We start from the raw sequence: 24,255 nt of genomic DNA on the forward strand, positions 1-24,255 counted from the left end.
GCACGTGACTTTAATTATTTAAGGTTAGAAACCTTTATTTGGTGCAAGAACGGCTGTTGAAAAGCAACATTCAATACCTACTACGGATTCTCAGTTCAATATTCAACGAGCTTTATATAATTCGCTTATCATTGATAATTTTTTCGTAAATCGTGAGGTATCTACAAAATGGCAGTCTTTGGTAGCAAGAAATTTCGTGGCGCTGCAGAGTCAAATACTTTCGCCGCAAAGTATCGTAGTGCTCTAGCCAAGCATCCCTTCGCCCTCTTCGGTTTACCATTTATTTTGACCATGGTTGCTGGATCTTTCTTCCTTACTCCTGCAACAGCTATCAGATATGAGAAACACGATAGACGTGTGAAAAGATTAAGTAAAGAAGAGGAGCTTGGAATCGGCAAGGCTGGAAGACGAGTGGATATGAAGGAAGAATACTACGTGAGTGTGCTATCACATACTTATGCTTAGGAACAATGTACTGATTTCTGCTACTATTATAGAGACTGGCGGCAAAAGATTTAGACGATTGGGAGCAGAAGCGAGTCAAGAGACTTCCAGGTGAACATGATGGTAAATTATAATGAGATGTTTGATGGAAAGAGGAAGAGGAAGGAAGAGTAGAGGCAAAGAAAGCCCTCGGCCACCAGTCTCAAACTCGAGGATTTGCGCAATATTGCGGCTCAGGTTCTCTGAGCTGTGTGGACTTAAAAGCATCTTCTCACCTCAGACGATGATAGAGCGATACAAAGCTACGACTAAATAATAAAGGCACCGTTGAGGTTTACATCGTGACGCCTTAGGTAGTAGGTCAGACATACCGGTACTCGATACTGAAAGAGCTCTTGCTTTGGTCAAGACAATCTACTCCACTCATGATCAAATTTAGATACGAGTCGCAACTTTACTCACATACAAAATAATTTCAGATCGAATCCACAATTTCAGCATGATCAGCCTGCTGCAACTAACATTGTTTATCCTCCATCATTGCTATGACGTGACCTGTTATCTCCCAACTCCAGTCCTGACATTCTGGCCTGGCAGTTTTGCAGTGTCCGCAACAACATGACAATCTGGACTCCTTTCCATGCATCATTCACAAACTCATTTTCGTTCAACACATTTCAATGTCTGGTAGCAACGTTTAGTTACTTCGATTCAATTCTTCAACATTTTGTTGCATCCAAAAGTTTGGGATTAACTCTACATGCTGTTCACAACAAACACCATTTCCGGGTCATTTATGATGATTTCCTCAGATGTTGAGATGAAATCCTGCGCATTAATGGCGGGGACTGGAGTGCCTTCTTTTCGAAACCTTTATTAAGCTGTTAACAAGTACATTTGACCCTGATGGTGACGAAAAGAGCAGCATAAATATTCAGAGATGATGCTCTATTAAAAGGAGGATGTCCGAGAAGTTCAAATCACAGATATGTGAAACGAATTGTGTGATATAAGTACATACGCAACATAGAGCATTAACTAAGAAGTTTACCCGAGGAACAAAAATCGAGTGGTTTGAAACCCCGTGGCTACTTACAAGGCATTCGTCCTCCTGTATTTGAGCGTAAAATGGAGACACTATATATGCATTCGGATGCACCGTCTGTCTGAAATGGATGAAATTGAAATATCTCTTTATCCATTATAAATGTAACATTCTGCGGCATTCCCACACATCACATCCCCTGAGAATGCCCGTCCCCGCGTCGATCCCATCAATCCAAGAGTCTAAAGCTTTTCAAGTGTGGCAATTATTAATTTGGACATGGGATTCGGGGATTCCTCACCGGACTCTCTGGTAAAGAGACGAAGCTAAGGGGTTCGCGAAGGAACCCGTCAATGAGGCGGGAGTTTTTGTCCAGAGATCATTCACTTCAACAATGTCTTTAGTCAAGAACATGTGGTGAGTCTTAATAAAAAAGGAATATGCCTAGCATTAAAACTATGGAAGAGTGTAAGTTCCCATGAGCTGTTGGCTCGGCCTGGCATCAGCAGATATGGGCATTGCAGTTCTTGAACACTAGATTTTAGTACTAGGATTTACAATTCAGTGTATTGTTTAGTTTGGGGCTTATATTTTCAATTGGGTGCCTCAGTAGCATAGACATGATGAATCTGTAAATTAGAATTGACTTTTTGTCATTCCAAGTGTTGGTATAGGACAACGTCTACTTCTCTTGGAATAGTGCAATCGAAATGCTGAAGGACATTCGTCACGTCATATAAGATAACATACTCGAGTAATGTCATCGTAGAATCCTCCGGATAAAGCTTCATTTTCGTCCTTCCCCACTGGAAACCATCCACATTGCCATCTTCCGAGAACGCGTTTGTATGGCTCGATGTACACATTCATTACAAGAATCATCTTTTGCTCTTTTTGTTTGTTTGCGTAATTCTGCTTCTTCCCCCGTATTTCGTATTGTTCCTCGGGGTTGCTCGCTACTACCTTCAATATATCCTCTTGAAACTGAAGCCCGTGGAAGAGATGTTTTCCATTGATATTCCGTAAGAGCTTCTGGAGTATTGGTATCGTAGTTGTAGGAAAGGGATATATGTGGCTTGATATCTAGCTCAAGCTCTTTCAATTTCGTGAAAGAGCTAAGAATGGATATCCATTCATCTCGTTCACTTTGACTACCCTCTTTCTCGTCTCCTCCTTCATAAATTGGCTTAGTGCAAATACGCACTTTCAATACCTCAAGTATATCTCTTAAGTGGTGGATAGAATTGAAAAAATAGGTGATGTCGAAATTATACACCAATCCTTCTCGATTGGCGTTTCCTGGGGAGTAATTCCATTCCCAGGATAAATATTTGAGAGATGGGAAATAGGAGAAGAATGTAGAGAGTGATGAGTTGCGAAGAACGGTGTGCGAGAGGGTTAGGTGGGTAGTTGTGAATGTGAAATTGGGGAGGGGAAAGGAGTAGAAGCTTGGTAGTTTAAAGGATGCTGCATGAAGAGGCTGCTGTGAACGATTTCGGTTAAGGAAGTCAGTGGGGAGAGTAGAAGAAGGAAAATGATAATCCGATATCATATGTGTCTCAACCTTCTGGACAGAAGGAATAGCCAAGAAGGGAAGTAGACGTAAAATTTCAAATCCCATTCGTGGATAATGTATTAAATCGTGCTTTGCAAGATGTAGGTTTTGTAAATGAGGGAATGAATAAGGCTGCGGTGGACCATCCGGGGAGACAAGTCGTCGGTGTTGTAGCTTTGCTGCTCGGTGGAGCACGGTTTCGAGGTATGGATATCCGTAGGGACAGCCACTTGCATGGTTGACTATATTGAGTGTATGCATATTCGGAAGGAGACAGAGTATAAATGCAACGATGGCATCCCAATTCCCCTGTCTTATAAATGAATACCATTGGGAGGAAATATGAGGATTAAAGTACGGATCTCGTTTTCCATTTTCGGAAATGTGAACTTCTTTAAGACGGCGGGCGAGAATACCCCAATCTCTGGTTGTAAATATAGACATATCGATGTCGGTACAATAGCCCAACAGTGCATTAGCAGTAAATGTTTTGGTATAAAGTGCCAATTGTGGTTTGTGGAGAATAATATAGAGGAATGAGGGGAGAGAAGTACAGGTCTCGCCGTGGTGTTGGAAATGGGAGTATAGGTATGGAGTGGTGTAGTGGTGGAGTTGTTTTGAGCAGAGGGACAGCGCGGACAGGGTCTGGGGGGAGGGGATTAGGCGGAGGAGAGTAACTAAAATGTCTGATGGGAGGTGGGTAATGGGGAACTGAGCTTTCGAATTTGGCTTGGGGGAGGAGGAGTATGGAGAGATTGGGAGAGGAATGTGTTGAACTGAGGTGCTCATTTTGATGGGATTAAAAAGAATTAAAAACGTATATTCAAGGTAAAACAAGACGACTTTTTGAAAATATATCTAAAAGTAATACTTGACAGAAAAAAAGACATCTCCCACCTAAATATGAGATATCAACGACCGAACCCCCATTGTTGGACTTCAAATGTAGACCATCTTCAGCTCCAAATATGTAATGGATGCTGTGGTATACTTCTCCATATAGACAAGTAAGTCTTACAACCTTCATAATCAGCAAAGAAATGTACTAGGTAGGCATGAGGAGGAACTTCACGTAGTGATCTGTGTCATGCTAGTAAAGGTCAGGAAGGTAATTTGATATAAGCGCGCGGTAACCTTGACGAAATTTGCGATTGAAAACATTTGACGGTAAGAAGTCGAATGCACTATGGAAAGATGTATATATTAAGTTATATATTTCATGCTATTCCATACGGTTCAACAATCTCAATGCTTGGAATTCGATAGCCACATGAAGTTGCTTGAATAGAAAAATTAGTGAAGGAGGTAGGAAATAAGATTACAAGTTTGAGACATGGTAGATGCCGTTATGTAATCATTCATTAGTCATCATGTGATGAATCTCGTCTCGAATTCTGGTGCCTTGAAATCAACGCCAATTCAGACGGATCAAAATGTCGCGCCCCGTTTCGCACCACAACGATATTCCTTCAATCCTTCCGTTGACTGTTTATTGCCTACTTTTGAGCCCATATCTTTCAAATATGATGATTGGATTTGATATTTATATCGTTTAAGACTATTTTTGAGGTCTAGAAGCCCAGGAGTTCTAGACGTGACTCCCTTTGGCATCGTCGACTCCATTGGCAAGTGCCACTTGTTAGCTTCACCAACTCCATTTGAGGCTTCAATTATCCTCTGATTGAGATCAATCTAGTTTCCACTTGGCGTATCCTCGGCTTGTTAATATCTCTTTTTCTGGGGGAGATAACTTTAATTGTCCCTGCGTTAACCCACCTAAACCTGACAAACCGGTTCTTGTAAAGCAATACAAACACGGCTGGCCACTGGAAATTATTTTATGCTTTCATTATCGTATACCTTTTCACTAATCTCCTCATCTCTCTAAATTTGGTTTAAATTTCACAAAAAGCATTTGGTGAAACCTTTCCACTCAGTGCCAAGGTTATGGCTGTTGAGCTGAAAACAACACACAGGATCGCAGTAGGGAGAAGCAGGGTTTTTGAGGCGCAAACGATTTCCGAATTTATGCAGGTACGATGTTGATATACGATCTATCATACAGATATCTCAGACAATCTGAACGTATATTGGCTGTTCCATTATTCAGTTTGTCTATAACACTTCAGCCCTCTATCTGTCACGGTCTATTAACTCGCAGCCTCCTAAGCCATGAATATCACTTCAAAGTCATGAGTAGAAACATGATGAAAGTATTTGATTTCCTTGTGTATATATTATATGCCAATTTAGTCTTCCTACCACTTCTTGACCTTTCCATATCGTTACTCGTTTCTCTTTCAGTCGCTCTTTAACAGACACACTCGTTTTTTCTACTCACCACAGACAATTTCTCTTAATATATTTCGAATACTTCATCAATCTTCCCTTATCACAATGAAGTTCTCTACTAGTGGCCTATTGGTCAGTCTAGCAGCTTCTGTACTTGCAGAAGATCTCCTTTTTGTCGATAAATTTGAATATAAAGAGTTCGTGGAGGCAACATCTGTCCTTGGATATACCACAAAGGTGGTCAGTGAAGCACAATGGAAGACAATGAGAACAGCCGAGTTTGCTGCTTTCAAAGCTATTGTCATTGCCGATCCAGATTGCTCGACATCACCAAGTGATGTTCAATTCTTGACTGATACCAAAAATATTTGGGGACCAGCAGTTCAGGGAAACATCGTCGTTATTGGTAAGGAGCTCAGATCACTTTTCAAAATCCTTATATAATTAATAACCTGTATACTAGGCACGGATCCTACTTTCCACTTCTCAGCTCAACCTGGCGCTAAAGTTTTGATCGATAACTCCATCAAATTCGCAGCATCTGGCAAAAGTCTTGCTGGTGCTCAACAGACTGGTCTTTACTATGCCTTATCTTGTTACTACAATGATGTGGATTCCGCAAAGGTAGAATCTCTCTCATACTTTGGAGATTTCACCGTCCGAGGAAACCTTGCTTGCTACAACAAAGCTCATATTGTTGCATCTTCCCCAGCACTCGAAACTCTTAATGATGCTGCTTTATCCAGCTGGTCTTGCAGTGTCCATGAAGCTTTTTCCAGTTATCCATCCGTTGGAATCAATGGTTTCGAGGCTCTTGCTATTGCTCAAGATGTTATTGGTGAGGGATCACAAACTTTCGGTGATAAGACAATTGGATTACCATATATCATTAGTCGCGGTGCAACTCCAGCTGGATGTGGTGATGGAATTTGGGAAGCATCATTGAATGAAGAGTGTGATGATGGTAATACAGTAGCTAGTGATGGATGTTCAGCAAGTTGTAAGTGTGAATCTGGTCGCCCGACTGGTGATGGACATTGTCTTCCAGCTTTGACACCCAATACCACAACTCCAATTTACACTCCATCTGCATCTGCCACTCTTCCAACATATTACCCATCAGGATCTGGTGGGCTTTCTGGTCCTTATGGAAACAAAACTGTCATTTCAACTATCGATCACAACAGAAATGTGACTGCCACCATTCACGATACCGTTACAGATCATGATACCAAAACTATTCATGATATCTCGACTGTTACTACGTAAGTAATCTGTGGTTGGTGAATAGTCTGTTACTAAATGTTTTCAGAACTTTCATTCCTCCATATGTAACTCCATCATGTCCAACCCGAGACAAGGTTGTTGGTGTTGAAATCATCGTCTATGTATCTATAATTGAATCATGCCATACTGTTGGGGACAAGACTGGTTAGTTATCTACCCTTCATTTTCTATTAACGCCACTAACAAGTATATCAGTCACTTCCTACATCACAAGTGATTTTTCCACAGAACATAAGCCAATCTGGAGTACATCAACCGTAGGATATCCTTGCTACGCATGTGCTTTATTCAGTGCAGGTATTCCATGTCCAACCGGAGGTTTCATCACCGCCACCACAACATCATGCCACGAAACTGCAGTCCCAACATCCTACACCTGGACACCAATTCCACCCACCATCCTCCCATGCAAAACTTGTCTTCCATATACCATGCCCACATGTCCAATATACAGCACACTCCCAACCTCATCCATCTATATCGTCCCAGCACCCACTCTCGGAACTCACTCCGAACCCGCATCTCGCTTACCCGAACCTTCCATCTACGTACCTGCACCATCGCCTATTACATACACAACTTCCATCTACGGCTTCGGCATCACTACTTATATCACTTATCCAGCCGGTCCAAGCGCCACTGTCATCGTGTCAGAAATCGAAGGTGAAGCTCCATCTACAATCATCACTTATGTCGCTCCCTCACCAGCTCCTACACATGCAGTAACGACTGTATCCGTTTGTCCACCTGGTGGATGTAAAACAGTCTTAGCTTCCTCCAGTGTTCGGGTTCCAGCAGGCCCAGCAGGAACTTCTTCAATCTTGGGTTATTCTACCTACGTACCATTTACCGGCGCAGCAACCCATCTTGCTAATGTTAATGTGGCAATGTTGATTCCGGTAGTCGGTGGTACTTTTGGGTTGATGGTTATTTTGTAGATTTGAGACTTTTGGGGATATGAGGGGTTTTGAAGGGATGATTTATACTTTGGAAGAATGTGGCAGGACTTTACGAAGGCGTATGGTACTTTAAAAATTAGGAAGGGAAAGGAGGTGATCTTACCAGATAATTCTACATGGTATGGCCAAAAGGGAGAAAGATTTACTTTCTTGTGTAAATGATAGTTTTCTTTTCAGATAGAGATATACTTTATTCTTTTCTATAGCTAATCTGGAACGGACTTTCGAGGTCTATTTTCCTTAGAGAGTAATTATGATGGTTTGAGGAAGAAATATAGTTGGTGTATTATTCTAATTCTCATACGAATGACAATCGAATTGACTGTATTGAAGTAGGTGGTAATAGATATAGTCTATCCATCCTTCATCAATAAGTTGGTGGTGTATTAGTATCATCGTATAGATAAAGTTACCATTTATTCCATCTATACGCGTATACACCCGACTCCCCTAAAACTCCAAAAGGTGCGTGCTAAAATGATGAATAGAAGTACTAATCCCAATCCCTCGATATAGACAATATCTGCGAGTATACAGAGTTACAATCCGCGCTCAAAGGGATGGGATTATAGCTTCTTTCCCTCTTCCAGATATAAACACCGACAAAAAATGAGCTAGGAGTATATCATATAACCTACCTACCTCCTACCTATCAAAAGTTAAATCTTATCCATACAGTACTCCAAATTTATTCATCGGATATTAATAAAAATTAAAGCCTAAACTACCATCCGAAACTATTCATTCTAAAGTCCATCGCTAGGGTTAACCTAAAGTTAATTAAACATCCGTCTTCCGAGAAAATAAGCCGCTTTTTCCGTGAATTGCATTGCAATGCAATGGATGTTCCTCACTTTTTCGTTCCGTCGAAATCTATAACTCTGTAATATGGAGTATATGGAGTGTAATTGGATGGAATTAAAAGAGTGGATATTTTCATCCACTTTGTTGATTCTTTTACTCGGAGTTAGGGATTAGTGACCTGATCACCTAGGTTACCTATGGAGAGAGCGGATTTTGACGGAATGAATTTTAATGTGGTATTTTATAATCTTATGCTATAATAAATGTGAAATATAATATAGGATAGGATAGAATTTGATTATTTAAATCTGTTATAAAGAGAATTCTGATTAGAAAAATATATTTATAATTTTATAAAAAATTATATGAGTTTTATATTTAGAATTTTTATTTTTTATTTTTAAAACTATTTATAGTGATTGGATAATATTATTGTTCAAAAAAAATATAAGATTATGTTAAAAGGAATGACCTTACACATGGAATAGTGGGAAGCTGATAGGGCAGAACTGAGGCTATATTGGTCTTGTATATGAATCACTCATTATCTAAGTTCTACGGAAGTGCGAAGCTCTCCTACAGAGAGCTTCTCAATCTAGCCCTAATAGGACTAGTGCCCCGTGCACGTGCTACGCAGGAACCATTCACTTTAACAGATTATTCATATTATTCTATATTAAAAAATATCTTGAGTATATTAGATTCAATTTCAAAGAATTCAGTATTCCGAAACATACTAACAATCCGGTATTCTCAAACAAACAGAAATCTATCAAATCAGGAAACTCTTTCGATATACTCAGGATCCGGTACATCCTGCTCCGATATAGCCAGGGACGGACGGTACTGTACTAAGTACCGAGACATGTTTTCATATTCGTTCGCACTAGTTTGTTCCCATCTTCCGTGCAAGTACTAACCCCTGAAGTTTGTTGGCGGGGTTCAATCAAGCTGTTTGTTGGCATTTTCCTGCTACGTTTTTTCCTTCGTGATAATATGGGGCACTATTGGGGAATTTTGTAAACGTATATATATACACCTTCCTACCAGAACTCAATGACATTCTAACTTCTCGAATCTCAATGAAAAGAGATTGAAGACAGGGCAAATAATAACAAGTCCATTGAACAGTGGGAAAACGGAATCCAAGCTCACATACTTCGTATCTCGCCATGGCTTCATCCCACTTCTATACGACCTTCCCAGGGAAACAACTCTATATCATCAGCGCCCTCACATCAAATCTCATCAGTCTTCCCTTCTACCTAACATATTACATCTTCCCGTTCAACCGACCCTGTTCCAAATGGACCTACAACCAATCTATACGAATCCTCCTCGGCAAAGCCTTCATAAAATACATTTCCCTCACCCAATCAGGAACCATCCTAACACTGCAACCCAAAAACGAAGGCACGCGATTCTGCACCATTAATCCCGCATCTCCAACCCGCTACCAAGGAGTCAGCACATCCAATCCGTCCATCGTCCCCGAAATAATCGGCGGGACATGGTATCCCTCCCCACTAACACCATCCGAAACCGCCACCACCACCAATAATATAAAAATAATCCTCCACTTCCACGGCGGCGCCTACGTAGTCGGCGACGGCCGCATAAAAGACACCGGATTCGCCGCCCAAACATTCCTATCTCACACCAACGCCACCCACATATTTTGTCCACAATACCGACTCTCCAACGATACCAGCGGGAGATTTCCCGCCGCATTACAGGACGCCGTGACAAGTTACTGCTATTTAACCGAGACATTGGGAATTCCTCCCGAAAACATCGTCGTGTCGGGCGATAGTGCGGGGGGAAATCTAACCCTAACGCTCTTGAGATACATACACGATAATCCCACTGCAGGACTTCCCCATCCGGGATGTGCATGGTTATGGTCTGCATGGGTTGATATCGGCAGCGCGATGGTTGAAGAAAAATTCCGGGAAAATAGTCGCGCGACAACTGATTACGTGCATGAGAAATTTGCGAGTTGGGGTGCGCAAGGATTGGCGCCTTTGGAGGGAACAGGGGTTCAGTTATCAGATGCGTGTATTTCTTATATAGGAAATGCGTTTAGGAGTTCTACGCCGTTGTTTTTTAGTGCGGGGGAGTGCGAGGTGCTTTTCGATGATATTGTGAGGGTTTATGGGGAGTTTACTGAGGTGGGGAATAAGACGGAGTTGCAGATTGATGGGAATGCCGTGCATGATATTATGTTGACGGGACATATTGTGGGGTTTGAAGAGGAGGCTGTGTTGGCTGTTAAGAAGGCGGCGGAGTTTTGGGAGAGGTGTAGGGAGTAGGTTTGATGTAGAGGTGATTGTGATTGTGATGATGTGATCTTAGGTGAGAGATATGATAGAGAGAGGGTTTGTAAGATGGTTTTAGAGAGATACTAGATAGATGTATATATATATATATACAAGAAAAAATAAATACAATTTTAAAATATCTATCTGTTAAGACTATATATATAAAGGTTTCAAATTATAAATGAAAGTAATTTTTAAAAGAATTCAAAGATGTTACGAGGTTTGCCGTCTAGATCACGTGGAAGTGCTCTAGGCTCTCGAGGTGGTTTATAACTAGGCGTCAAGCAGGGACTTAAGTAATGACAATAATGAAATGCAATTCGTAACTAATAGTAGGATATACTAAATGATTGATCTTGAGCACGAAGCTCTATACAAAGGAAATCCATCTTGATTAACGTAATTTATCACCGAGTGGGCCATATCACCGAGTGGGCCACTTTCACCTCAATTCACACTCTTCATATTCAACACGCGATTTATCAACCATTTATTATGCAATCTACAAATAAAGAAGCACGTTTACTCTTAGCTATCGAAGCTTTTCAAAAAGATAAAAAACTAAGCATTCGGAAGGCTGCTCAACTATATAATATACCTCGCACAACGATCAGCCACAGAATGGATGGTTTAACTCCACGTACAGAAACTCGAGCGAATTGCCATAAGATTACACAATTGGAAGAGAAAGTGATTGTTGAATACATACTTGATATGGATCGAAGAGGATTTCCACCTAAAATCAAGGGTGTAGAAGATATGGCGAATTATATTCTTGAATCAAGAAATGCGAAGAAAGTTGGAAAGCTCTGGGCTCATCGATTCGTAAAGCGTCATACAGAATTAAAGACGCGTTTTAGTCGTGTTTATGATTTTCAAAGAGCTCTCTGCGAAGACCCTAAGCTTCTTGAGGAGTGGTTTCGATTGGTATCGAATATGCGAGCAAAATATGGTATTCTGGATTGCGATTTCTATAATTTCGACGAAACAGGCTTTATGATAGGGATTATAAATGCTGCAATGGTTGTAACTGATGCTGAACGACGAGGCAGAGGTAAAGCAGTACAACCAGGCAATCGAGAATGGGCTACAGCAATTATATGTGGTAATGGGGAGGGTGAAACTATACCTCCATTTCTGGTAGTTCAAGGACAAATACATCTTTCCAATTGGTACACCGAAACCGATTTTCCTGCGGATTGGGCTATCAAACCTACTTCCAATGGATGGACGAATAATGAGACAGGATTAGAATGGTTAAAGCATTTCGATAAACATACGATTCATCGAAGAAAGGGCAAATATCGAATGTTAGTATTAGATGGACACGAAAGTCATGAATCAATATCTTTTCAGTCATATTGCAAGGCAAATGATATTATATGTATAAGATTACCACCGCATTCAAGTCATTTAACTCAACCACTTGATGTTGGGTGTTTTAGTGTCCTAAAACGTTCGTATGGTTGTCAAATTGATGGATTTATCAAGGCACATATCAATCATATCTCCAAGGTTGAATTCTTTATAGCTTTTAAAGCTGCATATCAAGAATCAATTACAGTTCAGAATATGAAAGCTGGGTTTCGAGGAGCTGGATTAATACCATTTAATCCCGAAGCTGTACTCTCAAAATTAGATATTCGAATTCATACACCTACTCCTCCTCCTTTCGATTTGGATCTTTGGATCTCTCAAACCCCTCACAATCCAACTGAAGCTCTTTCTCAATCAACTTTAGTAAAATCTCGAATATCTCGTCATCAATCAAGCTCTCCTACACCTATATTCAAAACTGTACTAGCTTTAGCTAAAGGCACAGAAAGATTGGCACATGAAAATACACTTTTAAGTGCAGAAAACCGTACACTTCGGAAGGCAAATGAGGCATTAAGCAAACATCGACGTGCAAAAAAAACTCAATTACGGCAAGGAGGAGTACTTACTGGACAAGAAGCTATGGATATATTATCTCAACAAGAGGTTGATATTCAGATTCAACGCGACGAGCGTCAAAATGGGGGGAATTCTAATGGGGAAGCATCTTCTAGTAGATGCTGTAGTAAGTGTGGAAAGCCAGGTCATAATTCAAGAACTTGTCAAATCAATATAATAGATCCTAGATTATTAGATTCCTAATAGTTTCAATCAATTGATTCAATTGTTGTTGAATAATATGTACTTGAAAGTGTAAATTGAGGTGAAAGTGGCCCACTCGGTGATATGGCCCACTCGGTGATAAATTACGTTATATAGTCCTTCATGCTTCCATGATTACTAGTGATCCTTCATGATCATTAGTGATCATCTATATCGTGATCCTTAGTGATCCTTAATGATCACCAGTGATCACCTATACCGTGATCCTTAGTGATCCTTAATGATCATCAGTGATCACCTATACCGTGATCCTTAGTGATCCTTAATGATCACTATTGATCATTTGTGATCACGTGTCTTGGTAGTTGTGTAGCCCGTCGTAACAAAAGAGTCCTTTTATCTTTTTAAAAATAATCCTTTATTATATAATTGTGACGGAAACCCCTGCTTTCCTCCCACCCTTATTATATAAGAAACCTCAGGTACATTAACCATGTCCACACATGATACGATTACTCGGGATTAGTATACGATTTAGGTGGTCTGAGGATCAGATCCGGACAAGTACTAGGTATCAATGGTTATCGGTAAAGTAAGATCATTGGAGGGATAAATATGACTTCTTTTTGCCTAGCCATTGCGGCTAGGCCATTCATTTGTGTATATATAGAGTAGCTATCCCCATCTACAGGTGCTCTTCACCTGTAGATTCCAAGTTAAATACAATTGCTGGTCTATAAACACCCTTTTGGTCACATTATATAAAAATTATCAAATCTGTTAAAGTGAATGGTTCCTGCGTAGCACGTGCACGGGGCACTAGTCCTATTAGGACTAGATTGAGAAGCTCTCTGTAAGAGAGCTTCGCACTTCCGTAGAACTTAGAAGAGAGATTAACCTACTAGACCAATATTACCTCAGTTCTGCCCTATCAGCTTCCCACTATTCCCTGTGTGAGGTCATTCCTTTTAACAAAATCAAATATTCTTTATTAAGTAATAATAATCTTGTATAATTTCAAATAAAATTTTAAAAATTTGAGAATTAAGAAATTATATCTTTTAATTGTCTATTAATAATTGATATGATATTTTAACCCTCCCATCATTTTTAAATTTCATATATAAATAAATAAAATCACTCAAATAAAAATACATCATCAAAATGATTTTGATTATCTAGATCCTGAGGTCATACTGATTATAAATATGTTTATATTTATGCTATTTATTGCATCTCAACTCAACTCAACTCAACTGAATTCATTTCATTTCATTTCATTTAATCTCATCCATTCATTCGTTCATTCATTCATCTCCATCAAAACATTTGAATCTCATCACCATCAATTCTTCCCTCGTATCACGTCCCTCGTGTCTCATATCTCTTTCCTATTCTCTTTCATTCTTATCTCATCTCGTTTCATGATTCATTCTCCCAACCCAACCCAATTCATCATTCTAGGACAAATGCCCAGTACCTCAATCATCCCATGTAAAAATATTCTCTACCCATCAATCACCCCATCATCCCATCATCCCTCACATCAAACCTCTCTTAACATCCTTCGCTTTCCAACCTACCAACCTTCTTACCGGTCTTGGTACATCAGGTCTACCAGCAAGAATGTCCACTGCTCCCTTAACTCCAGACCAAAATTCATCCTTTGGTCTTCGATTAGGCCAATCCGTTTCATTCTCCTCTACGTCAGCCATATTAGAGAAGACTACTTGTGCACCCTTAATACCAATAACCGTAGAACTTTGTTTATCCGCGATAATTTCTTTGTCTGTTTTAGCTTCGTATTTTTCGAGATGTTCAATACATTTGATAGCTAAGCGAACAGCTCGGGTACGATCCATTGGGGATGGAGTACCACCTTGTTGAACGTGACCTGGGATGCTATCTCTGGATTCAAAACGCTCACCGGCTTCTTCGCGGATCATGTCAGCAATGAGTTTAGCGTGATAAACCTTTGATGCCTTTTCGTTGATGAGAATTAGACGACCAGCTCTTGTTTGACCTCTGTCTTGTTCGAAAACTTCTCTAAGATGTGCGATATCTGCTGAGAGCATAGCAATACTAACACCTTCTTCAGGAGTATAAACAGCTGATGCACCAACAGCAAGACCAGCCATTGTAGCGACGTAACCACATCGACCACCTTGAGTTTCAATAACAAAAACACGACGACGAGAAGCTGAAGCTGATTGTTTGATGGTATCGCAATAACGAACAAGTTCATTCAAACAAGTATCAGTACCAATTGAGTATTCTGTTCCTGGAACGTTGTTGGAAATAGTTGCTGGAAGTAAAGTCATGGGGATGCAAAGAGAAGAGTATTTTTCTCTTGCTTGACGAAGTTCGGATAATGCGTGGAAACCTTCGAAACCTCCAATGATGAGAAGACCATCAATCTTGAATTTTTCAAAAAGTGATGCGATCAATGGCATTCCAGATTCTGATGGAAGTTCACGATTCATACCAATTTCTGAACCACCCTTACTAGCCCATCCATCAACTTCTAACCAATCAAATTCCCTAACGGATCCTGGATTATCTTGATGATGACGAGCGAATCCAGCGAATCCGTTGTGAATAGCAATTGGTGTATGTCCACGAGTTAAGCAGTAAGCAACCGCTGCACGTGTAGCAGCATTAACACCACCAGCTGGAGCTCCAACATGTACGATAGCAATTCTCATGTGCTATATGATGTTAGCATTAGTAAAGGTAAGTCATTAATATCACTGACCTTCTTATCAGGGAGACGCATGTCATTATTAAGATCAGTAGCTGTGGTAGTCATGTAAGAATCATGGAAATCGGAGAATTCTGCATCTCTCAATGCCATAGCTCTATCAAAATCTCTCGCTTCAATAGCTTTTGCTACTTCTTGAGTATCAATAACCGATTGAACAAGTGGTTTTCTCGTAATTTTGTTCTCGTTAATGGCGATGAATGGAGTTACTGTTTCTGGTGTAGCTTCAAGAACAGCATTTACTGCCTCAATACCTTGTAAAGTAGAAAGGTATCGATCATAAGCACATGCAGAACCACCACGTTGAACATGACCTAATGTAGAGATACGAGTATCGAGAGCAAGTCCGTTCTTATCTGCGAGAAGATCTTTGATCATGTCGGGAGAGATTTTATTCCCTCCCTGATCATGAGCACCTTCAGCAACAATAACAATTGTCTTTCTCTTTCCCAATTGTCTATGCTGTGTGATTGTTAGGATGATTTTATCTTGTGGTGATAGATCAGACATACCTTTTGAATGATCTTACACATCTCTTCTTTCCAGTTATCTGCTCTTGGCTTTTCTGGGATGAAAACGAAATCTGCACCAGTAGCAACACCTGCCATCAAGGCCAACCAACCACAATGTCTACCCATAACTTCAATAACGAAAGCTCTTGAATGTGATGAAGCGGTTTGTTCAATGTAATCCACCATCTCACAAATTTTGCCAAGAGCTGAAAAGCAACCAATTGTAGCATCGGTACCGGACATGTCATTATCAATTGAACCAACCAATCCAACGATATTGAGGTGTTTGAATGGAGCAACTTGTTCTTCAGATAACTCCTTCTTCTCAATCAATTCCTTGATCAAGCCGGGCCACTCCGCTCTGAATTTGTCCGCTCCAGTTAAGGAACCATCTCCACCACAGATGATGAGAGCATCGATACCATTCAACACCATATTTTTTGCAGCTTGTAATCTGCCAGGTCGTTCGTAGAAAGCCATACATCTGGCAGTACCAATAAGAGTACCTCCTTCTGATTGCCATCCACGAACATCTTCCCAGCCCATCTTTTGTATCAATTTTCCTCCTTGGACTAAACCTTCATATCCTTCATAGATACAATATGGTTCACATCCTTTGTAAATTGCCATTCGAACGCAAGCTCGCACAACACCATTCATACCAGGAGAATCACCTCCACTGGTCATGATGGCGATGCGTCGTTTCTTCCCTTCGAGGGGTGGTGGGGGTTGAGGAGCCATGATGAATTTTTGAGTTGTTTGCGTTGCAGGTAAAACGAATGGGGTCGAGGTGAGTTGAGAAGAGAAGAGAAGCAGACGAAAGGGATCTTGGGTATAATTAAAAAGCAGTGAAGACTGAGGAATAAAGTTTAAGATATGAGATGTGTGTATTGAAGTAGGATTGTTTTCAAGGGAATGACGAAAAGTTGAGAGTTTTAAGATGGGTCCATGTCTTTTTTGGTGGGCTGAGGCCTTGTCAATTCTGATTGTTACGATAAAGCTTGTTACAAGGGGGGATGAAATGGCTGCTTATCGGGATCAGCTGAAAAGCCAATGATATTGAAGCTGTAGGAAGATATAAAGAACTTTGGGTAAGGAGGATGTATTGTATGCAAGAGTCAGTCGATGCAAGATGTAGAGGTATATGACCTAGGTAGGTACACTGGTGGTTAACCCTTTTCATTACTTGTATGGTAACATGATGTGAAGTATTCATTCTCTCGCAGTACATATTTCAAACACACTTCAAATGCAACCCAAGCCAATATCGCATTCTCGGCGGTTTTATCATAATATCTTGGAAGTCTATAGTGATCCATTCATGAGCCATGCATTACCCGCATTACCCTGAGTGTGCTTGTTCGGTTTCCATTTTTCTTATAATTATCTGGTGTCATGTCTTTTTTGGCGGAGTGTTATAAAGGCGGATACCCTAATGGTTGCCATGATTGGTGATATTTTGGTACCTGAGAGATATACAAGGTAGTGATCGGACTCAATTCGGGCGCTACAGCATACATCTGACATCACAAGCTCGTGTCGTACTTAGTACTAGGTAGGTAACTTTCCACTGAGATGATAGAATTATTTGAACGTGGTGAATGTGAATGGAGGTAAGCATTTGATTGGACGAGTATGAATGAAATAAAGAAGTATCAACAGTATCAATAGTATCAAATACATTTTGGATATACTAGGTATATAAAGATAGATGTATCTATTGAACCCCTCATACTACGTAAGAATCAAATACCCACTGCTCGTCTAGCGCTCCATTTTGGCAATAATTAAAAGCGGTGAATGCTTTTTTAGCGGGTCGATGGTTTGGATTGTTTGTCGATGCTCAAATTCAACTATCGCAGAACCATAATACTCCCTACGTTCTACAAGTAAACCTGGGGAAAGACTTTCAATCAATCATAAACAACCTCAACCTTCAATTCAGTCTTCATAATTCAATCGCTTACTGAATGCTATCCCATCCCTCAAAATGACTTCCCTTCCCAATCCTATTCCAATTTCTTTGCGCCCAGCACCAACTCCAGCCAAAAGCTCCATCCCACTACCTTTATTGATCGCAAGAATCAATGCCGAACGAGGTGGTTTTCGAAATCTATCAGAAGATAGTTTACGACAAGAAATCGCCGAAGCTGAACTTGGAGAGGATGATGAGGAGAATGAAAGTTCTAGTGAAGATGGGGAAGCAGAAGAGGAGCCTGATCGTATGAAGGAACTCTTGACCGCAAGGGATGAAATTCTTGGTCAACTTGAGTATGCTACTCTTTACAAAATACAATGCGCAAATACTGATTCAAGTATAGACATGCACATAGTGCTGCCATGATATCTCTTGATTTTATATCCCTCCTTCTGTCAAAAGATGCGCCTGTACAAGCTAGTCTATCAATATCACCATCACTTCGTGAATTGACCGGAACGGGTACCTTGGGTGCAGATAAAATAGCAGACTCACGAGTTACTGAAGAACAAAAGAAAGAAAACAAAAAGATAGCCAAAGGTTGGAAAGCATCAAATCTAAGCAAGACGGTGGATGCGATTCTAGCATCTGCGACAAGGTTAGAAAAAGAAATTGATGCGGAAACAAAATACTGGGAACAAGTATTGGCTGTTAGTGAGAGTGGATGGGCAGTATGTCGATTGCCCCAAGAAAAGCATACATTGGGTGTTAGATTTGGATTTGCAGAAGGTTGGTTCATTTAACCCTTTATAATTTAGCTCAAGCTAACATATGATAGCCTCGCCAACATTTAGAAATCGTAGTCTTGGAGCACTTAGACGAAATCCGGATGGATCAATATATCTTGACCAAGGGATCACAAGTCCGGAACCTCAAAGTTTACGAGTTTTGGTTGAAACCAATGGAGTTACAACTGGAGAAACTATACTTCCCAAAGCTGTCCCGCAAGATGCACCTATTCAAGATTTAATTCTTCAAGCACGAAATACTATTTTCACATCCGAACTTTGGCAAGAAATGATTCGGGAGGTAAGAACTCTCGCATCTCATGGTTTACAATCGGACTCCAAAACGAATACAATCACATTTCCACTTTCTCCAACTAAGAAGATTTTAATCGAGCTTCAAACATTACCTACCGATCCTTTTCGGCCAGTTCTAGGTCCACGACCAGATTCATACCTTGCCAATGGTATCTATCTAACTCTTCATCTTCTCCTTTCTCTTTCACATCGCCGACACCATCGTATTCGAACCAATCCACCACCACCAATCTCTGGTCAACCTCGTCCAAACAATCCGTTCCCCATCCTACGCTCTCTTTTAACCCGCTTCGCTCATGAAACCGTAATTTCATCTCTTCACTCACTGCTCACGCCTCTCTGCACAGCTCTTACCTCAGCCTGCCTTTCAACCCCACCAACTTATATCATCACCCCAGGCACTTCTTCCTCTTTCCAAAACCTTTCAACTCCGGAAAGAATACTCACAACTTTAACAAATCACTTAGAATTCCTAACGACCATCACATTTCCATTTCCTCTTTCATCACCACCTCATTCTTCCATTCCATCATCCTTTTCCCATACCACACCACTTACTCCTGTACCCTCTATCCTTCAAATCCGCACTCTAACCATTACTCAAAATTATTCTCGCCCAGTTTACTATCTACGCATCACACCAGATACTTCCCCTCTTCTCCAAATCTGCCCACCTCCCCCAGCAGTTGCAGAGTGGGATTACGTGAAAGATTATATTTTATGGGCAATGGGTTGTTGGTTAGCTTATATTTTCTCCTCTCCGTTTACAAAAGAAGAGGAAGGATGGAAAGTAACAACACAAGCTAATATTCTTCGAAAAATTTTCTCGGGATTAAACGATGAGGGAGGGGTTAAACAAATGAGTTTTGAAGTTTCTTCAATCCCGATTCTGGGACCGGAAGTACCAGGTAGGGTTGGGGAAAAGGGGAAAGAAAAGATTAGAATTTCAGTTAGGTGGGAGTGGACCACGGGTATTGATCAAGAATGGAAAGAGAGAAGGGATTTGAAACAGGGAGAGGGAGCTTATGATTGGTATAGCGGTGTAGGTGCTATAGGTGCAGGGGAATTAGAAGAAGTAGTTAGGAAAATAGGTGATGTTGTTGAGGAGGCTGGAAGGGGAAAGTTATAGATGAAGTGTAGTGTGTAGTGTGCAATTGAAAGGATTGAGATATATATGTCCCGATGGTATGTTGTGAGGGGAAAGGGGAGCAAATAGAGGATCTACATGTATATTTTTAAATTCAAAAGTAGAATTAATATCTTAAATAGTAAATTAGATTGTAAGACTATATAAATAATGTAAGGTTAAATAAGACGAACTGTTTCCTTCTTAAGACTACATAGTAATATATCCATCTAATAAATCTAATAAATCTAATAATCATAATCATAATCATAATCATACCTGTATATCTACCTATCTACCTACCTAACTTCATTTAACCTCAATACCACTTTATTTATAAATCAGCACTAGGTATTTCTCAAGTCTTACATCCATTCTTTGAATTGTTTCCTAGGAGTCTGTCTTCGTTGATAACTATAACTACCTAGTAGGTAAGCTTACATTTATATTATAATCACAAGCACAAGCACAACTACAGCTACAGCTACAGCTATTACTTCCCAATTTATTGCCATTTCCATTTATTCTCTTATACAGCTCTCCTCCATAATTAGCAATCATTCCCTCAGATGACCCCGTTCCTCAAGGTTTTATCATAATATACCGTTCCGCTCCATTTTATTTCCTTCTTAAATATACTCATTCGTCAGTTCCCCCATGCAAGACATACCGATCTCGTTACTACACTCAACAGACGCAGCTCATTGCATTTGAGAGGATGCCTCGATACATCATACCAAAAGATATCTGATAGAGGGTAAAATTTCGCAGAGTTTCCATCAAGCTCTTGTCTTCTTTGCTGGTCTTCTACTTAATTTTTTAGTATGACACATTCATCGACTCTGAAAATATAACAAAGGAGAATGCGGAAAACTTACCCTCTAGTCTTCTTTACAGGCTTAACCTCTTCTTCATCTTCCTCATCCTTCATCTCCTCATCAAGAGGTTCAGCTTTCTGATTCTTGGAAGTATCATCATCAGAAACTAGATCTGGAGTTTCTGATTTAGGTTCCTCCTTAACTTTCTTCGAGTTCTTGCGGCCTTTCTTCGCGGCTGGAGCTGATTTGGTTAAGATTTCATCCTCATCGTCATCTTCCTCCTTGACTCCCTTTTTGATGACTGGTTTCTTGGCACGAGATTCCTTAACGGGAACGGGTTTGGCTGCTTCCTCTTCTTCGTCGTCGTCATCCTCTTCTTCCTTCTCAACCGCAACTCTTTTTCCACGAGCTTTCTTAATTGGCAAAACCTCCTCTTCGGAATCCTCTTCCTTCTTAACTTTTCCACCTCTCTTCTTCTTCACAGGTTTCTCATCCTCTTCTTTTTTAACCGCAATCTTTTTTCCACGAGCTCTCTTAACTGGCATAACCTCTTCTTCGGAATCCTCTTCCTTCTTAACTTTCCCACCTCTCTTCTTCCTTACAGGTTTTTCGTCCTCTTGTTCTTCCTCATCAATATCTTCTTTCTTCACTCTACTTCTCTTCTTTGGTGTATTAGCGCTCTCAGCTTTAACCGCACTACTTTCTCTATACGCCTTTTGTTTCTCTTCTTCCTTGCGACGACGGTCCATTTCCTTCGAAAACTCCTCAATCTTCTTATTTAGAGCCTTTAGTTTCATACCATTCTCCTTCCCATCTTTAACCAATAGCTCTTTCTCTCTTAGGGCTTCGTCCCATTTTGCTTGAATTTCAGTTAGACTACCCATGTCGGCTGATTTCTGCTCCTTGAACTTTTTCTTTGATTCGACGGTGCGAGTTCCTGATTTGCCAAGTGTATTCATTTCTGGATCCTGGTTTTTTGTTAATGAATTTGATGTGGATTGTTAGGGAGAAGGAAGAATGAGAATACATACCCCTTTCCAATCTTCGGGATCAATAAATCCTTGAGTAACAACTCTTCTGACCTTCTCCTGCATTTCAGGATGATCATCCAAACTACCCTTTCCACCATCATTATAACCATCCAGCTTATCCCACATATAACCACCCTTACCATCTTCAAGGTAATTTCTCATATTTTCGAGTTGTTTTCCAGTGACACATCCCCTAATTTCACCTTAGTAATAGCTTATGGAATTGCATGAATGATGTAAAGAACATTGTGATATAAAAAAAATATGCATGAGCCATAAATTTGACCAAAACTGAATAAAGAATCAACATACCAATGTTTCCATTGCCAACCTCCATAGTCTCTGATCTCAACCCAAGTACCGAGTCTCAATTCATTTTTTTGAATCTTAATACCAGCATCTTTACATTCCATATTATTGCATCCAGCTCGTGCAGTAGTTGCGAGTTCTATAGTTTAGTCAGTATTCAATACTTTAATTCATATTTAGATTCGTATATCAAGAATGAAGGATTCTTCAGTGATGATGAATGACAGCACGCGTTATCACGTGGAGACAAGATTATTGCAAGTGTGATGAAAGCGGAAGAGGAAATACATACCAACGCGATATGAAGTAGATGTCATATTTGCTGCTGGTATATTGCGAAATGAGAGAAGATCTGAATCGAATGAAGGTGTTTATATCAACTCAAACCAGTAGCTGATCTTCCTCAAGCTTCCACAGCTCACCAAACGCAGGCCGTACTTTTTTTTGAACAGTCGGCGAAGACAATATTTCTCTGTTTCTTAGTTTCTCTTTAAGATGAGAGAGATGGAGATGTTTCGAGTAAAATCGGAGAGACTCCTAGAATTTTGAATTATCACAATGAAGGCTCGAAAAAAACAAAAAGACTTTTGATTCAAATACTCGTTGTACGAAGAATGGAGATTGAGTTGAGCTTGAGCTTTGACCAATTTGAAAATATTTATGTAAGCAAATGGGCAGACGTCACATCTGCATGCTTTCATGCTTTATTTAGGCTTTGATGTAGTGAACAACAGGGGCTTTAGGTAGTTGACTCCGGGATCTATCTGCTGTAAAGTTTGAGTATAGGGGTGCAATTGCCTTGATTAACCCCATAATTAATTTTAACAAGTTACCGTAAACCCCCTCTATATACCTCCTTCAACTAATTTGAAGAAGATATTATCTGTCTTGAGAGTAAAGTTATCAGTCTCCACATGAGAATCAAAAGTGAATGAAAATCCGTAAAACCCGCTATGTTTGTTATGAAGATTAGGTTCAAGCAAGATCTAATGTCCACATTTGAGGAAAAAATCATCCCTCTATTTCTCAATATACAAACAGGGTTATCTATGGAAAACGGGGTTTATGGTTACTACTCTAGCAAAAGATCTAGTGCCCTAGGACTAGCGATACTTGCTATGTTGAGCCATTGTAAAGACTAATCCAGCTACACTCCAAGAATACAGTTTTCCAGATATTTCACATAATAGCTTTATTTTACTTTGCCAGATATCATCTTAGGAACTTTTGTTCATAAAAGTGTCAGTCACAGTGTTTTAATTTGCAAAAGTGTCAGCAGGAAACATGTTGCTTAAGATGATCTGCTCTTACCTTCTCTATTATTTTCTTATGAATCCCTGGATGGGTATTTATTATTACGCAAATAACGAAGTTCCTCAATCTTCTAAAGATTTTGATTGTGTGTCTTGTGTTTTGTTTGGTGTTCAATTAAATTCATTTCATTTCATACAAATGTATTCATTTATATTCTTAAATACTCCGTACGTATTGATAATCACTTCTTTCCGCAATATCTAATATAAGATTAAGTTAATCTTACATAACATTTCTTCTTGCTGGATAAGTTCAGTAATTATTTAGCAATGAAGGGAAGCTGTAAAATTAGCATAGAATATACAGTGGTAGCGTGACTAATACCTAGATAGCGATAGCGTGACTACTTATTTGGAGAGTCGGCAGGTATCTATCATCTATCTTTCATCTATATCTCTGATCCTCTCTTCTACTTGTATTTGTACATATATGTCTATTAATTTTTTCGTAATACTTGATATGAGGTTATATAGGAGGGGTTGCTTTTCATACATAATTTTGGGAACTTTGAGTATTCAAATACATACGTAGGTAGTATTGCTATATATGCGAGCTA

General features: G+C 39.9%; 8 protein-coding genes across 8 annotated transcripts; 5 read left to right on the top strand and 3 right to left on the bottom strand.

Moving 5' to 3' along the window:
* Positions 1-168: 168 nt before the first annotated feature.
* Positions 169-578, top strand: SS1G_11598 (hypothetical protein; the record flags this gene model as incomplete). The annotated part of the gene is made up of 2 exons (XM_001587555.1): positions 169-435; positions 498-578. The coding sequence occupies 2 exons, from the start codon at positions 169-171 to the stop codon at positions 576-578; spliced, it is 348 nt and encodes a 115-aa protein (XP_001587605.1).
* Positions 579-2,082: 1,504 nt separating this feature from the next.
* SS1G_11599 (predicted protein) lies at positions 2,083-2,371 on the bottom strand (the record flags this gene model as incomplete). Its single annotated transcript, XM_001587556.1, has 2 exons — positions 2,083-2,118; positions 2,240-2,371. 2 exons carry the CDS (start codon positions 2,369-2,371, stop codon positions 2,083-2,085), a joined length of 168 nt encoding a protein of 55 aa, XP_001587606.1.
* Positions 2,372-5,441: 3,070 nt separating this feature from the next.
* Positions 5,442-7,561, top strand: SS1G_11600 (hypothetical protein; the record flags this gene model as incomplete). The annotated part of the gene is made up of 4 exons (XM_001587557.1): positions 5,442-5,742; positions 5,800-6,601; positions 6,649-6,767; positions 6,819-7,561. The coding sequence occupies 4 exons, from the start codon at positions 5,442-5,444 to the stop codon at positions 7,559-7,561; spliced, it is 1,965 nt and encodes a 654-aa protein (XP_001587607.1).
* Positions 7,562-9,558: 1,997 nt separating this feature from the next.
* SS1G_11601 (hypothetical protein) lies at positions 9,559-10,698 on the top strand (the record flags this gene model as incomplete). The annotated part of the gene is made up of 1 exon (XM_001587558.1): positions 9,559-10,698. The coding sequence occupies one exon, from the start codon at positions 9,559-9,561 to the stop codon at positions 10,696-10,698; it is 1,140 nt and encodes a 379-aa protein (XP_001587608.1).
* A 630-nt stretch (positions 10,699-11,328) lies between these two features.
* SS1G_11602 (hypothetical protein) lies at positions 11,329-12,846 on the top strand (the record flags this gene model as incomplete). The annotated part of the gene is made up of 1 exon (XM_001587559.1): positions 11,329-12,846. The coding sequence occupies one exon, from the start codon at positions 11,329-11,331 to the stop codon at positions 12,844-12,846; it is 1,518 nt and encodes a 505-aa protein (XP_001587609.1).
* Positions 12,847-14,348: 1,502 nt separating this feature from the next.
* Positions 14,349-16,821, bottom strand: SS1G_11603 (hypothetical protein; the record flags this gene model as incomplete). Its single annotated transcript, XM_001587560.1, has 3 exons — positions 14,349-15,515; positions 15,563-16,030; positions 16,081-16,821. The coding sequence occupies 3 exons, from the start codon at positions 16,819-16,821 to the stop codon at positions 14,349-14,351; spliced, it is 2,376 nt and encodes a 791-aa protein (XP_001587610.1).
* A 1,249-nt stretch (positions 16,822-18,070) lies between these two features.
* SS1G_11604 (hypothetical protein) lies at positions 18,071-20,230 on the top strand (the record flags this gene model as incomplete). The annotated part of the gene is made up of 3 exons (XM_001587561.1): positions 18,071-18,351; positions 18,414-18,787; positions 18,837-20,230. The coding sequence occupies 3 exons, from the start codon at positions 18,071-18,073 to the stop codon at positions 20,228-20,230; spliced, it is 2,049 nt and encodes a 682-aa protein (XP_001587611.1).
* A 776-nt stretch (positions 20,231-21,006) lies between these two features.
* Positions 21,007-22,702, bottom strand: SS1G_11605 (hypothetical protein; the record flags this gene model as incomplete). Its single annotated transcript, XM_001587562.1, has 5 exons — positions 21,007-21,034; positions 21,106-22,013; positions 22,077-22,269; positions 22,389-22,524; positions 22,678-22,702. 5 exons carry the CDS (start codon positions 22,700-22,702, stop codon positions 21,007-21,009), a joined length of 1,290 nt encoding a protein of 429 aa, XP_001587612.1.
* Positions 22,703-24,255: the final 1,553 nt, after the last annotated feature.

The sequence above is a fragment of the Sclerotinia sclerotiorum genome, genomic scaffold, assembly GCF_000146945.2.
Source record: "Sclerotinia sclerotiorum 1980 UF-70 scaffold_18 genomic scaffold, whole genome shotgun sequence".
NCBI lineage: Eukaryota > Fungi > Ascomycota > Leotiomycetes > Helotiales > Sclerotiniaceae > Sclerotinia > Sclerotinia sclerotiorum.